This window comes from Dama dama, chromosome 18, assembly GCF_033118175.1.
Source record: "Dama dama isolate Ldn47 chromosome 18, ASM3311817v1, whole genome shotgun sequence".
NCBI classification, from domain to species: Eukaryota; Metazoa; Chordata; class Mammalia; order Artiodactyla; family Cervidae; genus Dama; species Dama dama.
Genome location: NC_083698.1, coordinates 17,918,879 through 17,935,836, shown reverse-complemented (window position 1 = coordinate 17,935,836; position 16,958 = coordinate 17,918,879). Strand labels below are relative to the sequence as shown.

The 16,958-nt window shown below is 40.0% G+C and overlaps 1 protein-coding gene across 1 annotated transcript; it reads left to right on the top strand.

Annotated features, from left to right (window-relative positions):
* Positions 1–5,215: 5,215 nt before the first annotated feature.
* Positions 5,216–12,781, top strand: NDUFA4 (NDUFA4 mitochondrial complex associated). Its single transcript, XM_061164982.1, has 4 exons — positions 5,216–5,385; positions 6,739–6,827; positions 7,434–7,494; positions 12,565–12,781. The coding sequence occupies exons 1-4, from the start codon at positions 5,344–5,346 to the stop codon at positions 12,619–12,621; spliced, it is 249 nt and encodes an 82-aa protein (XP_061020965.1). The 5' UTR covers positions 5,216–5,343; the 3' UTR covers positions 12,622–12,781.
* The last annotated feature ends 4,177 nt before the right edge of the window (positions 12,782–16,958 follow it).

The window sequence follows — 16,958 nt, the reverse complement described above, 5'->3', positions numbered from 1 at the left end:
CCATTATAGCTTGCAAACTAATCAATTATTTTCTGAGTTCTTCTTTTTATTGTACTACAGTATGTCAACTGTTGCCAGTAGTAACCGACACATGTTGCTACAAGCCCTTTGCCTGCCATTTCACTGAGAGCTCTGAGTTCAACAGGGACATTAGCTGCCTTCTAATTAATTGAGAACTATTTCACCAAACCTTCTGGAACTGCATAACATAGATCTCCATCCTTCGAGCCTCTAGTAATAATTACCTTGTCACCTGTTGCTGAGTCCTGAATCCAATGGTTTGTATTTTAGGGTTTTTATCATAACACACCACCACAGTTTTGGAGCCAAATTCTGTATTAGTCTCAGTAGGTTAGGTTATGCTATAGTAACAAGCTACTCTCAAACCTGATGACTTGTTTCCTTTTCATTTTCAATGCATGGCCACCCTAGTTCAGCAACATATCTGCTCCAGGTAGTTTTCAGCATGACAGGAAAGGCTCTGTCTACAACACTGCTGATCTTGTGGTAGGATGAAAAGACAGGACATCGCACATGCTAGCTCTTAGAGCTTCTGCCTGTACACGACAAACACTGCTTGTCACATCTCATTGGCAAATAATGCAAGTCATCTTATCAAGCCTGACATTAGTGAGGCAAGTAGGTGATCCCATTTCCAGGGAGAAGCAGCAAGAATTTGTACATAATATAATCTGCCACACATACCAATCCTACTTCTAAAGCTGAAGTTTGTTTTTACATCATGTATATTCTACTATGGCTTCTTTTTCCAGACTGTCATCTCTAATCTTTCCATCTCTGCTTAAATATTGGTCACTGACTCTTTCCTCTAACTTTATTGTGAAAAATGTAGACTTTTACAATTTGACATTTTGGTTAATATTTAATGAAATTTAGAAAATTCTCTGGTGTTCCATTGTTTAGGACCCCATGCTTCCACTGCCAGGTGTCTGGGTTCAACCCCTGGCCAGGGAACTAATATCTCCCAAGCCAAATGCCACCCCCACCCCCTCACCCCCCAAAAAAAACCTTTTAAAAATGAAATTTAACTTCCCTGGTAGCTCAATTAGTAAAGAATCTGCCTGCAACGCAGGAGACCCCAGTTCAATTCCCGGGTCAGGGAGATCCCCTGAAGAAGGGATAGGCTACCCACTGCAGTATTCGTGGGCTTCCCTGGGGGCTCAGTTAATACAGAATCCATCTGCAATTCTGTGGACTCAATCCCTGGGCTGGGAAGATCCCCTGGAGGAGGAGATGGCAAGCTACTCCAGTATTCTTGCCTGAAGAATCCCCATAGACAGAGGTGCCTGGTGAGTTACAGTCCATGGAGAAGCAAAGAGTTGGACAGGACTAAGAGACTAACCACAGCACAACCCTGCTTTGTTAATGATTCCAAAGGCATCACTTGACTACCTGTATTATTGTCACTTCTAGAAACTAAATCATTGAAAAAAGAGTCACTGGATTTTACTTTCTTATTAGTAATGGCATTCCTGTATACCTACTTACTTATTACCAATTGTTATCATTAAAAATAAAATATTGCTAGGACAGATCTTCCCCTTCTAATTTCTTTACTGAAAGCCTATCTACACTTACTAATCTTGGGCTTCTGTGTTCACATCTAAGTACCTTCCATGATTTTTGTGCTGATCTTTTCTTTTAACATAATGATACTCCTTACCATAGTTTATAAAGTAAATGTCGGAGACACCTTTATAACCACTCTGATCTCATTTTTTAATGAGTCAGTCATTCTGGTCTCCCTTGAGCATTTTATTTTATTTTTTTTAAACCTCAAAACTATACAATCAGAATGTTTTTCTCCCAGGTCTTCAGTAGGTTACCTTCTTTTCATTTAGGTTTCAGCTCAAATATTACCTCCTCAAAGGAATCTTCCACATTCACTTTTACTAAAATAAACTTCTTTCCTCCACACCTCCATGTCCTTCTCTATCTCATTATTCTTTTTTGTTGTTGTTTGTTTACTAGTCTCTAAAATGGACTTCCCTGGTGGCTTAGATGGTAAAGAATCCACCTGCAATGCAGGCAACTCAGGAGATGCGGGTTTGATCCTTGGGTCAGGAAGATCCCCCCCAAGAGAAGGGAACAGCTACCCACTCTAGTATTCTTGCCTGGGAAATCTCATGGACAGAGGAGCCTGGCATGCTACAGTCCATAGGGTAGTAAAGAGTCAGACACAACTGAGTTACTACAAGGAGTCTCTGAGATTATCTTGCTTGTTTATGGTTTTGAAACCATTCACCTCAGATTGGGATTTGAACCCATGTGCCAAGAATTGAACTTGGCCAAAACCCACAGCTTCCAACTGAGATTACACACCTGTTTTTAGGACCTAATGAAGCTCAGTCAGTCAGTCAATTCAGTCGATCAGTTGTGTCTGACTCTGCAACTCCATGGACTGCAGCATGCCAGGCCTCCCTGTCCATCATCAACTCCTGGAGTTTACTCAAACTCATGCCCATTGAGTCAGTGATGCCATCCGACCATCTCATCCTCTGTCGTCCCCTTCTCCTCCCACCTTCAATCTTTCCCAGTATCAGGGTCTTTTCAAATGAGTCAGCTCTTCGCATCAGGTGGCCAAAGTATTGGAGTTTCAGCTTCAGCATCAGTCCTTCCACGCAACACCCAGGACTGATCTCCTTGCAGTCCAGGGGACTCTCAAGAATCTTCTCTAACACTACAGTTCAAAAGCATCAATTCTTCGGCCCTCAGCTTTCTTTATGGCCCAACTCTCACATCCATACATGACTACTGGAAAAACCATAGCCTTGACTAGATGGACCTTTGTTGGCAAAGTAATGTCTCTGCTTTTTAATATGTTGTCTAGGTTGGTCATAACTTTTCTTCCATGGAGTCAGAGTCTTTTAATTTCATGGCAGCAGTCATCATTTGCAATGACTCAGATGAAGCTCAGGTTCTTGATATTTCATCACAGAAAGAATTCAATGAGACAAAGTGAAAAGTTAAGAGATGAATTTATTTAGAGAGAAACACACTCCATAGACAGAGTGTGGGGCATCTCAGAAGGCAAGAGCAGTGGCAAAATGTGATGTGGTTAGCTTCTACAGGCTGAGTAATTTCACGGTCTTGAATGGGACGATTACTTCAACTATTTTAGGGAAAGGACGGAGAACTCCAGGAATTGGGCTACTGCTCATTTTCTGGTATTTTATTGTCAGCCTTTGAACCATCTTGGTGCCTGTGGGTGTGTCTTTTAGCTTGCTGATGTGTTACAACCAGCGTATACTGAGGCTCAAAATCTAGTGGAAGTCCACTAGTCTGCCATCTTGGACCTATTTGATTCTAATCAGTTTATGTCACGTCTTCAGGCTATGCCACTCTTTTAAAGGTTGTGCCCTGCCCCCCTTTCCTCCTGTTTGTCTTCCCAACCAGTATATAAACTCCATTAGTGAGGAACAAGTTTTTCTTTTGCTGTGATAGTTAAAACAGTGCCAGATGCAGAGTAGGTACTTAACAAAGATTGACTGACTGAATGAAAAAGATACCAGTCTTCATAAGCTTCATGTCATTTTAATAATCACCACCTCTTCTCCAGCACCACAATTCGAAAGCATCAATTCTCCAGAGCTCAGCCTTCTTTATGGTCCAATTCTCTTAACCTCAGTAATTGGCATCAAAATACACAGAGTAAGAATGGAACCTCTGAAACTATCCTGGACTCCCTCCTCTTCCCACTCCTATGTTTGGTCAATCACAAAGTCTTGGTGCTGCCTCCTAAATATCTCTGCAATCTTTTCTTCATCATCACATTTCCTACACTAGTGGAAGCTACCATTATCTAACATGGACTATTGCAATGGCCGTTTAACCATTCCCTCCTCTTTCATGTTTATCTCCAGTAATTCAATTTTCATAGACAAAGCAATCACTTAAAGCCACATCTTGCTTTTGCCTAACTCCCTAATGCTCTCAGCATAAAACCCATGCTGTGTAAATGACCACTGGTTCAACAGATCTGATACCCTCCCCCACCCTCCCCGCTCCCTCTACTGTTCAAGTTCCAACCAAACCAGACCTCCCTTCTTTAAAAAGTCTCTTTCGTACAGTCACTACTATTACCTCTGTCTATACATCACCTCCCTCCATTTCGTTTGGTTAACGTCTTCTCCTTCAGGTCTCCCATTACTTTTTTGGAGGAGACTTTCCTTCCAGGTCCAATTACTGGTGTGATCATTTGATTAATGCTTTAAGCTACATATGAGCTTGGGGTTCAGAGTGTCTTCGAATGCCTGGGAAGACTTTTGGGTTAAAAAAAGAAAAAGAAAAAACAGGTAAATGATAATTCCAGTTTTGGGATACCGGAAAAGATTATGTGTAGTGACAAGACCAATAGAAACATATTTTTAGAATGCAGTTTCAAACCCAGGCAGAGGAGAGAGTGGCAATGTCGCAAAGGTCTTTGTAGCACCTTTGTAGTCAGGCTCCTCTGTCCCTAGGAATCTCCAGGCAAGAATACTGGAGTGGGTTGCCATTTCCTGCTCTAGGGAAACTTCCCGTTCCAGGGATCGAACCCGTCTTCCGCATTGGAGGCAGATTCTTTACCAGGTCTGAGCCACCAGGGAAGCCCTGAACACTTAAGCGACGACCAGGAACGGTTTCCAGATCACATTGACAAGACTACCACCATCTTTAAGTCATTTACTAGTTTCTAACTTCTGCCCCTCAATGACAGTCAAGGACAGGAAGCAGCTGCAGTAGTTTTAAACCGCAGTCGCTGACCTCAGCGGCTAGAGACTCGACCTGCCCTCCAGGCGGCCGGCGCTCAGCAGCCAGAGGCGCCGCGCAGCTCCCCGAGCGGCTGTCAGGGCGGGCGGCGCGCAGCCGGCACGCGCGCCCCCAGCGTCTCGGCGCGCGGACCAGGCTCGTGGACGCCTAGCTAAAGGACCCGGCTCGCTGAGCTCAAGGCGCGTGCGTCCGCCTGCCCGCCCCCTCTTCAAACTCGGGGCCTCCCGAGAAAGTGCCCGTGTAGTCAATCTTAGGTTTCCAGTTTTGACGCAAAAAATTACCCATTGAAAGTATGCAAGGCATAGTAGTGAGACTGTTTTGCTTTGCAGTCGAACGCTGTTGATTTGGCCAGATTAGAGCAGACGCGAGAAGTGCTGGGTCAAACAGGCATTATCCAGGACAGCTGCATCCGGGCCCTCCTGCCGCAGGCCGCCCTCTGAGCCAGGGGTCCTTCAGGTAGGAGGTCCTGAGTGACTTTGGACGTCCGCTCCTCACAGGTGCGGTGAGTGCTTAATCTCCGGCCTTGCGGCTTAGTTTTTCTCTCGGTTTGGGCTCGAGGCCTCTGTCGCAACCATGCTCCGCCAGATCATCGGTCAGGCCAAGAAGCATCCTAGCGTGAGTTCTTAAACTCTCTCCCAGTGTCTTCCCTTGTCTATCCGGTGGGACGAGGCGGCTGCGTCTGTCCCCTGGGAGCTTCCTCCTTCGGCCCCTTACGGTTCCTCGGGGCTGGACCTTGCCTCTGTCCTGTTCTCCTAGTTGCCCCAGGACCTTGAGTTGTGACCTTGCACGCCTTGCATTGTGGGGTTTGGCCTGGCATGGGGGAAATGAGGGATTCTCTCGGGCAAAAGAGAATGTTGGAACAGTGTGGTGGGCGGGCGTCCTTTTGCAGGTCGGTGGTGCCAGGAGGGATAGTCGTGCGCTGTGTGGGTTAGACAGCAGGAGAGGTCAGGTATACTGTTTGTTGTGCTGTTAAAAGCCTTGTTTTCACTGCATTGCACCACTAGGCCTTAAGGAAAATGTGAGGGTCTCTGAGTTTGGAATCCTCAGTTTCTCTTGACGTCTTGATACTTTGTGGTACTTTAGGAGTGCGGAGTTTAATTGCGTTGAGTTCTTTTATATTTCACGTGTTTCCCCCTTGCACATCAACGTCCGGTGGTCCTAAAACTCAATTACGCAATGTTTAATTTGTGTTTTAAATCTGATTGCCTAACTGCATTAATTGTGCTATTAGTACGTGTCCAGAGATTATGTGTATTAGCGGTATTTATATAGGTGTGTTTCTGTATGCTCATTCAGACTTTATTTAACAGAATTTTTGTTTTTCATAACGTCTGTGTAGAAGCAAGCTTAAATAATTTGCCAAGAGCTTGTGTTTCAAGCCTTGACATGCGAGAAGCTGGAATTTGATTTACTATTAGGTAAAAAAGATGTTGTATTTTCTTAGAAGATTTAAAATTTCAATATAACGTTTTCCACGTTAAATCAGAATTATCTTCACATCCTTTAGAAATTCTAGAAATTCCTTTTTTTTTTTAAACTATTGAACATAGTTAAAATCTTTAAAAATGAAGTCCTTTTTTTTCAAACTTTAAGACCAGATTAAAAAGGTGGTTTGAGGAGAAGGTAAATCTAGAGTTAGAACGCAGATTAGTGGTTGCCTGGGGCTGAAGGTGGGGATGCGTGTGGCAGCAGTGACCCTGAGAGAGATTCTTGGGGTGATGGGAATGTTCTAAAATTGTATTGTGGGATGGTTGCACAGCTTTATACATTTACTGGAAATCGTTGGTTGTTGAAGTTAATGAATTTTAAGGCATGTAAATCCCAATAAAGGTGTTAACATAAAAAAAAAAAGATGGTTAGAGATTTGGGAATCAGTGTGTAGAAACTACTGTAGTCTGTTTACTTTTATCAGTATGTAGGTATTTGAAGATGACTGTTAATTCTCGTCTATTTTGTTTTGGCCTGCAGTTGATCCCCCTCTTCATATTTATTGGAGCAGGAGGGACTGGAGCAGCACTGTATGTCACACGCCTGGCATTGTTCAATCCCGATGTCAGGTAAGTGTTTAAAAATGTTTAGAACTTTGATGGTTTACCAAACTGATTTAGGAGCCTCAGTCTTTCTAGAGAAGCAGCATCAAGTAGTAGAAAGAAGCTGAAATGTTCTGTCCTAGAGTAAGTTCAGATCCCAGTTCTACTGTTTTCTTTTTCTGGTTCATGCAATTATCTAAATTTCTCTGAGTTGCATTTCCTCATTGGTTGAGTAGAACTGCCAGTACCCACTTTGTAATGTATTGAGGATTGAGATAATAGTAACTTTATAAAACACTTAGTCAGGGTTGCGAGTATGTTTGAGTGTTTTGGGGGGCTGTTTTTCTACAATAGGGAATGCTTTTTTTAAAAACAAAGTTTTCTGTGACAGGGTTAGGAACAGGGATAACTGCCCCAAGGGGCTCTCTCTGTTGTACCTTTTACTGACTTGTTACGTGGGTTTGCTTATTAGGGGTCTTATCTGTATTTCAACTCTATAATGAAAATAACACTACTTCATCTGATAGGAAGTGGAATTTGATCTGTTCAAAATGATAGCTTCTTGAATGTAGAACTACTCTAAATAGTATTTTGTAACTTTAGTAATTACAATGTTTTATGTATTTCTTCTAGTTGGGACAGAAAGAATAACCCAGAACCCTGGAACAAACTAGGTCCTAATGATCAGTACAAGGTAAGCTAAAAATTGTTTCAGAATTGCTGGAAAGTGTATTTTAATAAATTTTGTTATGGAGTGGGTCTTTTTTTGAAATAGGAGATGCAAGTAAAACTCTGTTATAATGAACTTTGAGAAATTGCTGGATTGTTCTGTTAAATTAAAATGGTATATTTTTCTAATAAATACCTTTTTAAGGACTTTATTCACAGGCTTTAGAGTCTGGGTGGGAAATGAAGGTAATGTCTCAATTCTGCTGATTTGACTAAGGAAAAAAAGAGCTAGTATGGTTAACATTTTCTCCAGTCTTGGGTAGTGTAGTGCAGTGATTCTCAGACCTGGGTGTACATTGGCAGCACTGGAGAGGTTGTTAAAATAGATTCTTCAACTCCACTCCCAGCGGTTCTGATTCACTTGATCTGTTGTGGAGGCAGAACATTTGCATTTCTGATAAAGTTTCAGATGATATTGATGCTGTTGGTTTATGGTCCACACTTTGAGTAACTAATCTAATGGCTGGTTTGGTTGGTGGTTCTTTCTTTTTGGTATGGTTGACATATTTCAGGTGAAATTAGTAGGAAGAAGTGAAAATCAGTTGAAACTTATATTTTACCATAAATTTTCTAGGTACACCTTTTTGACATCTTTTTGCAAAACTAGTTCGTGAAACTACTCCTTCAAAGAATCATTTCATGGACTGAGGCTCTTTACTTTTATTTATGTTACCGATACATAATTGACATGTAATATTGTGTAAGTTTGAGGTGTACAGCTTGTTGGTTAGGTGCATTTATGTATCACACTATAATTACTACAGTAGTGTTAGCTAACACCTTTATCATGTCACATAATTATCACTTTTTTGTGTTGAGAATAATTAAGAGCTAGTCTCTTAGCAACTCTGACATTTATGATACTATTGATGATAATCACTATATTGTGCATTAAGCCTCCAGAACTTACTGAGCTACTGGTCGCAAGTTTCTACCTTTAATATCGTCCCGGTTTCCCCATCTTCCATCCCCTGGTAGTCACCTTTCTACTTTCTCTTTTTACAAATTCAGACTTTTTAGATTCTATTTAAGTGATGATCACACAGTATTTGTCTTTCTCTGTCTCAATTACCTCACTTAGCAGAATGCTCATTGTTGTTGAAAATCTAAGACCATTTATTCCCCAGATACAGCTGTGGTTCCATGTAAGATTTTTGTAAGAAAAAATCCTTGCAGTGTCATAAAGAGTATAAATGTTTGCATATACAAAGAAAAAACCCTTGGCATGTCAAAGCTTTATTAGGATATGATTCATATACCATATGTGTGTACTAAGTCACTTCAGTTGTGTCCAGCTCTTTGTGACCCTGTGGATTGTCACAGAGAGTCAAAGGGTAAGACAGAGGATGAGATGGTTGGATGGCATCACCAATTCAATGGACATGAGTTTGAGCAAGCAACAGGAGTTGATAATGGACAGGGAAGCCTGGTGTACTGCAGTCCATGGGGTCACAAAGAGAGTTGGACACGACTGAGTGACTTAACTAATGGACTGTGGCCCACGAGGCTGTTCTGTCCATGGGATTCTCCAGGCAAGAATACTGGAGTGAGTTCCCATGCCCTTCTCCAGGGATCTTCTCAATCCAGGGATTGAATCCGAATCTCTTATGTCTCTTGCATTGGCAGGTGGGTTCTTTACCACTAGGGCCACCTGGGAAACCATATACCATACAGTTTACCCACTTAAGGTATATAACTTGCTGGGAATTTTCCACTATACCAGACTCTTTCATCGAAAACTAGCAGTTTCTTTGAGCACTGTTAGGGAGAAGTATCCAGAGCAAGAAGTGTTTAGGACCTTTTAGCAGATATATCTCTTTATTGTAGATATATACTGTCATTACACGGAGAAGGCAATGGCACCCCACTCCAGTACTCTCGCCTGGAAAATCCCATGGACGGAAGAGCCTGGTGGGCTGCAGTCCATGGGGTCGCAAAGAGTCAGACAGGACTGAGCGACTTGACTTCCACTTTTCACTTTCATGCATTAGAGAAGGAAATGGCAACCCACTCCAGTGTTCTTGCCTGGAGAATCCCAGGGATGGGGGAGCCTGGTGGGCTGCCGTCTACGGGGTCGCACAGAGTCGGACACGACTGAAGCGACAGCAGCAGCAGCAGCAGCTGTCATTACTGATGACAGCAGCTTTTAAAATAATTATCACCTTTTGCAGACTCCAAGCCTTCTGCTCAACCTTCTGATTATAATTAGGCTTCCAAATCTCCAACAGATTTCTCTACAAGAAACAATGTACTGATGAACCTGAAGTGAGCCATCTAATTTGTGTCACATTTTGCCTCAGAAAATGATATGCAAGCATCCTATTTTTTCTCTCCTGTAAATTTAAGTCCATTCTGGAGAAAATGATTCCATATCCAATAAACTTTAAAAAAGAAAATAGCAGCAACAAAAAAACCCAGGCCTTGGTCCTCTCACCCCAAGAGCATATTGGAATCTCTGGTATGTAGTTCAGAAAACTCCCCAGGTGATTATGATAATGAAACTGATTACCAGTGTTTTAAAATATGATGTTCATGGGGTCACAAAGAATCGGACACGACTTAGTGACTGAACAGCAGCAACAAGAATATGGTAACACATGCCAGAATAAGGCCACGTGAGCTGGAAATGGAATGTTGCTGCAGCAGAAATCTAATGTGTGTGGCATACATTGGGCTGTGAAGAGCTAAGATACTGGTATTAGAGCCTGGAAAAATGAATCCTATAATGGCAAAATATCTGATAAAGTGTCAGCTGCTATAACTTGGAAGGCAGACCTTGTGCTTAAAGAGTTCATTATAAAAGATTTTGGAAAACAGGATGTTAGTGGACTGTGGCTGGCTCTACTTGCCAAGAGATGAGTTTAGAAGAATTGGGAAATTTGCAAGCAGAAATAGAAGGGAACCAAGTCCAAAAACTTGTGAGCTTGGCATGGATGATGTCTACTACTGCTCTTAAACCTAAACAGTGAGGTAGACTAGATTATTCTTTGTCATTCTCTTCCCCTCACCTAAGAGAATTTTTTTTTCTGGCCCTTTTAACATCAGGTTTGGTTATGTGAGTTGCTCTGGCAAATCAAAGTGATATCTGCCCATTTTAAATGAGCGCGTGGTTTGTCCATTGTTCTTTCCCATCTGTCTCCTGAGACCAAATTGACAGTTAAGGGCTTCTCATTCATTTTAAAATGAAAAGAACATAGAGCAGTTAGCTTAGAAAGGCAGATAATATGAATGAAAAATAAACCTTTCTTGAAAGCCACTAAGATTTGGTGGTTATTTTTTGCTATTTCAACATTCTAGCAAAAGCTAACTAATATAAGAGAGGAGACTAACAGGATTTAAGCATTGAAGGTCTAGCAGCATTTCTCAACTGGATAAAATACCTTGAAGCCAAGATCAGAATATGCTGTGCCTTCCCAGCTGTTGTTTCAGAAACCTCCAAGGTAGCTACCATTAAATTGAGAAAAGGATTGGGGACATGGAAGCTGAAAAATAAAGCAGATTTGAAAATTACTTCAACAGAGAACTCTGATACTGGTACATGGAGCCGAATAAAGCAAACATATCAGAAGTCTGCTTAGTTTTGAGGAAATTAGCAAAAATACTGTGAACTTTCCACTCTGCTTGGGTGTAGGAGCTTCATCCTGCTTCTGACAAGTCATATAACTTGATCCCAGTGGCCTCTTTTATAAAGAATGAGTAAGGTTGTGATAATTAAGATAAAACAAATGATTCTGCCGAGTGCCCAGGATCTTTTAAAACAGCCCAATAAATGCTTATTTCTTAAAATATAACCTGCAGTTCCTTTTACAAATATTCTAACATTTTGTTAGTATGTTACAGATGAACAGTTGGTTTCTTTCAAGTCTCATTGTTTTTTTCAATTACTTCATAGGAGAATTCTATCAGAACAAAAAATACTGCTTTATGACTGAGTCATACTTTAATGTTTATAAAGTTTATAAATGTCTACATGTGTATCTCAAGGATAAGTTTCACAACCTGGGAATTTTTTCAAAGTCAAATAAAATTAAGAATTTTTCATTTAGAGATCAAGAAGTTAGGGTATGTTTGAAGAAATAAAAGGTTTGAAGAAATAATGGACACAGATGTATGAACTTCTTGCTTAAAAACTGAAGAAAATGATTATACATTCTGCAGTTTGGATACTTCTGGAGTTAATACAGTTTTCAAGTAATTAGAGCGTAGCCTCTTCAGTATTCTCTGGCATAAGATTATAGCCTTATCTGGGCTTATTACGAATCCTAATGTTTCTTTAGTAGGATTGCTAGAGCAGTTTCAAGTATAAATCATTTTTTAAAAATTTATTGGGAGAGGCAGTTTTTAAAGAAATGATAGTAAAATATATTTCAAATTAAGTTGAATATAGAGACATTTATGGAAATTAAAAATTTTCCAAAATACACTTAAATATATTTAAAAGCTTTTGTACCAAAGGTGGTAATGTGTAAATTTGATTTTGATGCATTCTGGGTTAGGAAATTTAAGGAAACCCCTAAGTGAAGGACAGAGAAAAATGGAAAGAAAAGTCATCAAAACAGGTCAGTTTGTATCTAACAGCTAACAGAAAGAAACGTGCAACAAAGCATTACTTTATATTATTAGCTGATCTTTATTGCTTTAAATCTTTCCCATCTAAATTATGGCACTTTGCTGACCAAATAGGGATGATAATTGATATTCATTCTGTTGAAGATTCACTCCTGTACCTAATGGAGATGAAAGGAAAAACGTAAAAACTGGAAATATATGTCAGAAGAATTCATAATTATTCACCTTGAAGTTCCAACAGATCATACTGACTCTGCTTTTCTAAGGAAGATTGAATATTTTTACCTTACCAAAACCATTATTAAGGACTGGAATTTTAACGTCTTTGTTTGATTTTTATATTATTAAATATTTCTAATAAAAGTTCACGTCTATAATTGTTACTATAGAAAGCTGAATAAAAATGATCTTAAACTTCTATAGCATCTTTGTGTATATGATTAAAATATCTTTTTTCTTTTCCAAGTTCTACTCTGTGAACGTAGATTACAGCAAACTGAAGAAAGAAGGTCCAGACTTCTAAATGAAATATTTCACTTAAAGCTGCTTAGAATGAAGGTCTTCCAGAAGCCATCCGCACAATTTTCCACTTAACCAGGAAATATTTCCCCTCTAAATGCACGGAATCATGTTGGTGTATTGTATTGGGGTTTACACTTGTGAATAAATTGTCTGAAACTTGATATGTGTCATTATTTAATGCTGAAACTCTACTCTGAACTTCATAACTCAGGATATGGGAACTTATTGGAATTTAAGGAATTTCTTAAATTTCTGTGTATTCGTGTAACTTGAAAATAAGACTTTAAGCAGCTCTAATAAGACACTTTCATTTTGTGTACAGGCTGTTGTTAACACTGGGGCATATTTAAGAACTGGAATTGTAAATGAAAGGTAGATTTGGAAGATTATTCAAGCCTCTTTGGGATTGGCGAGATGAAAACCTCTGAATTTCTGTTACTGGCTGATATTGAAGTTGTACTGTTGTTAATACTGGTTTTTACTGTGTCATTCTCTCTGCTGAAAATTTTCTAGGTTGTCAGTTGCCATGGTCTGGCTGGGGATTGTAGTTGGATCTGACTCCATCACTGTTCACCAAGGGAGTGGCCAAGAAGTGCTCTTGAGAACTTCTGAGTTTTGGCAGGTTTTCAAAGGCTGGGAAGTATGTTAGTAGCAATTTTGATCCAATGAGCAGAACATTTCAGTGGTGGCTAATCAAGAATTAGCCATGTCATATGTCAGCTTTCCATGTGGTGAGTATAGATCATGACATTGTAGGAGCTTCAGGAATTTAGTGAGACAATTTTAGATTTTAATATATAGGTCTACATTATAATACTTTGTGGCACATTTTACTTGTCAGGAACTGAATTAAATGTTTATGTGAATTATCTCAAATGCTTAAATTTTGTTAAAAAAGGAAACCAACACCAATTAAACCAAGATTAAATTATTCAAGTTCATTCCATTAGTCAAATGTGAATCAGTTATCCCTTGGTGTCTGGGAGATTTGTTTTGGGAACACTCTTCCTCCCTGCTCCCTGCAGATAGCAAAATTGACAGATGCTCAAGTTCCCTATATAAAATGGCATGGTGTGGTCAACCCTCTGTATCCATGAAGGCAGAACACATAAATGTATTTGAACACATCTGTTAGTATTTGAACCCAGGTAGTCGTGAATGTAGAATTGACCACTTTAAGCCCCTTGTCTTTTGGATAATGTTTATCCTCAGAGTTTCTCAGCCTTGCCATTGTTGACTTTCTGAGTCAGATGTCAGATTGTTGTAGTAACCTGTCCTGTGCATTTTTATTTTAGCGTGGTTAGTAGTATCCTTGTCCTCTGCTTTATATGCCAGTGACGTCTCTCCACGTTGTAAAACTAAAAATGCTTGCAGACGTTGCCAAATGTTACCTGGTGGACAAAATTGCCCCATTCCCACCCGTGTCAGGAACCACTCTGGATGCTTTGGTACATATCACCTCAAGGTTTAAAATTATGCAGAGAAATACAGGGTTTAGTTATAAATACCTAAATAAAAGACAAAGCTTTTATTAAGTAGTTACAAATAAATGCCTTAAGAAAGTAGTCATAACATTTTCTAGTACTAGGAAATTTTAAGTCTTTTAAAGACTTTAATAATCTCTGTGATCAGTATTTCTGGACTTGCCCCCATGAAAATGTAAAATTTGGCATGAGGTATGTCTTGAAGAAACTACATCCAATTACTGCTGTTAAAAAAACTGAAGTGGCAATGGAAGTTGACTGTCACTTAGGACTGCATCAGATACAAATGCTGCTGGGAAAAATAACATGCCATTTTTTCCCCCCTTTGGATGAATTTGTTTAGAATTATACTTTTACTGTACTGCTTATTTAAATATACAGCAGATTACTTTGTCATTTCCTCATCTTAATGAGGTCACCAGGCAAAACTGCATTTTGGGACAGATGTTGCCTTGGGTAGCATTTTTGTATATTTGAAAAATTGCCATTTTCAGAATTGACAGATCCTTCCCAGGAGGTACTTGAATCAACCTGGAATACTCGTTGGGAGGACTGATGTTGAAGCTGAAGCTCCAATACTTTGGCCATCTGATGTGAAGAGCTGACTCATTGGGAACGACCCTGATGCTGGGAAAGATTGAAGGCAGGAGAAGGGGATGACAGAGGACAAGATGGTTGGATGGCATCACTGACTCGATAAGAGTTTGAGCAAGCTCTGGGAGATGGTGAAGGACAGGGAAGCCTGGTGTGCTGCAGTCCATGGGGTCAGAGTGAGACACGACTTTGAGACTGAACAGGGTATTTGAAACAAGAAGCAAGGCAAGAATTATACTGAGTTTTGTTTTTTTCAATTCTATTAACCTACCCTGATCAGGTTTTACCCTTATCACTTAACTAAAAATGCTTCTGTTTTGGGCATCAGTGACCTCCATGTTTCTAAATTTAAAAGTTGATTATCATTGCTCACTTTGACCTAAGAGAGCTTACCCAACTCCTTGAAATATTCCTTCACTGTCTAGAACAACATGCATGCTGTGCTTGTTTTTCTTTTACATCTTTGGCTTTTCTACTCAGTCTGTTGGTGATATACTTTCGTTTCCATGAGCTTTTAATATTGGAGTGCGTCAAAAGAAAAAAAAATCACTTTGGACTTTTTCACTATCTGAACTCTTCATCCAGTTTCATGTCTTCAAGTACCATCCTTTGGCTGTTAAAAGTAATTTTTCAGACCAGGTCTTTTTTCATGTGTGTTTGTGTGTGTGTATCTCTATTCACTTGACCTCTCCATGTGGATGTCTTAGAGGCATCTTTAAGATGTCCAATGTGAACCTGTGAACATCTCAATTCCTGCATTCACAGTACTCAGTTCCACTGTTTTCAATCATGTCAGTTTATAGGAATGCCTTCCTTAATAGTAGTTCAGTCCAAGATCCTCAGAGTCTTCATTAACTCTTCAACACTGTCTACTATATTTTAGTATGTTTACTGTACCTTTGAAATAATACCCAGAGTCTCACCGTTTTCAGCACATAATTACCCCACTGTCACCTTGGTCTTAAGCCATCATCTAACATGAAGTATTAAAATAACCTCTCAACTGGGTCTCCCTGTCTACAATCTGTTCTTAACAACAGCATCCAAAGTGATCTCTAACGCAGTACTCAAAAGTGATCTTTAATAGATTCCTTTGTTCAGTATCCACCAACATTTTCCTGTTTTACTCAGTAAAAGCTAGATTGTTTTGTTGCTAAGTCGTGCCTGACTTTTGCGACCCCATGGACTGTAGCCCACTAGGCTCCTCTGTCCATGGGATTTCACAGGTGAGAATACTAGAACGGGTTGCCATTTCCTTCTCCAGGGACTCTTCCCAACCCAGGGATCAAACCGGAGTCTCCTGAATTGCAGGTAAATTCTTTACCACAGTAAAACATTCTGATTACTTATTTTAAATACCTTCCTCTACTAAAATGTAAGCTCTATGAGTACAAGAATATTTGGCCATTTTGTTTGTTGATGTATCCTCAGCACCTTGAATGGTACTTGGCATATAGTTGGTGTTCAAGGAATATTTGTTAAGTGAGTGAATAAAGGACCAGTTCATCAGGTGTCTAGAGTGGCTAACCTTAAGTTGCTAAGAGTGATTTTTTTTTCCCATTTATTTTTATTAGTTGGAAGCTAATTACAATATTGTAGTGGTTTTTGTCATACATTGACATGAATCAGCCATGGATTTACATGTATTTCCCATCCCGATCCCCCCTCCCACCTCCCTCTCCACCTGATTCCTCTGGGTCTTCCCAGTGTACCAGGCCCGAGCACTTGTCTCATGCATCCAACCTGGGCTAGTGATCTGTTTCACCGTAGATAATATACATGTTTCGATACTGTTCTCTCAAAACATCCCACCCTCGCCTTCTCCCACAGAGTCCAAAAGTCTGTTCTGTACATCTATGTCTCATTGTCTGTTTTGCATATAGGGTTATCATTACCATCTTTCTAAATTCCATATATATGTGTTAGTATACTGTAATGTTCTTTATCTTTCTGGCTTACTTCACTGTATAAGGGGCTCCAGTTTCATCCATCTCATTAGAACTGATTCAACTGAATTCTTTTTAATGGCTGAGTAATATTCCATGGTGTATATGTACCACAGCTTCCTTATCCATTCATCTGCTGATGGGCATCTAGGTTGCTTCCATGTCCTGGCTATTATAAACAGTGCTGCAATGAACACTGGGGTGCAGATGTCTCTTTCAGATCTGGTTTCCTCGGTGTGTATGCCCAGAAATGGTATTGCTGGGTCATATGGCAGTTCTATTTCCACATTTTAAAGAAATCTCCACACTGTTCT

What these genes read in the sequence shown, in the direction of transcription:
- NDUFA4 (XM_061164982.1), top strand. Translation starts at nt 5,344, where the DNA reads ATGCTCCGCCAGATCATCGGTCAGGCCAAGAAGCATCCTAGC. An exon ending in AGGCCAAGAAGCATCCTAGC is followed by an intron (nt 5,386 to 6,738) that starts GTGAGTTCTTAA and finishes TTTGGCCTGCAG; the next exon opens with TTGATCCCCCTCTTCATATT. An exon ending in GTCCTAATGATCAGTACAAG is followed by an intron (nt 7,495 to 12,564) that starts GTAAGCTAAAAA and finishes TTCTTTTCCAAG; the next exon opens with TTCTACTCTGTGAACGTAGA.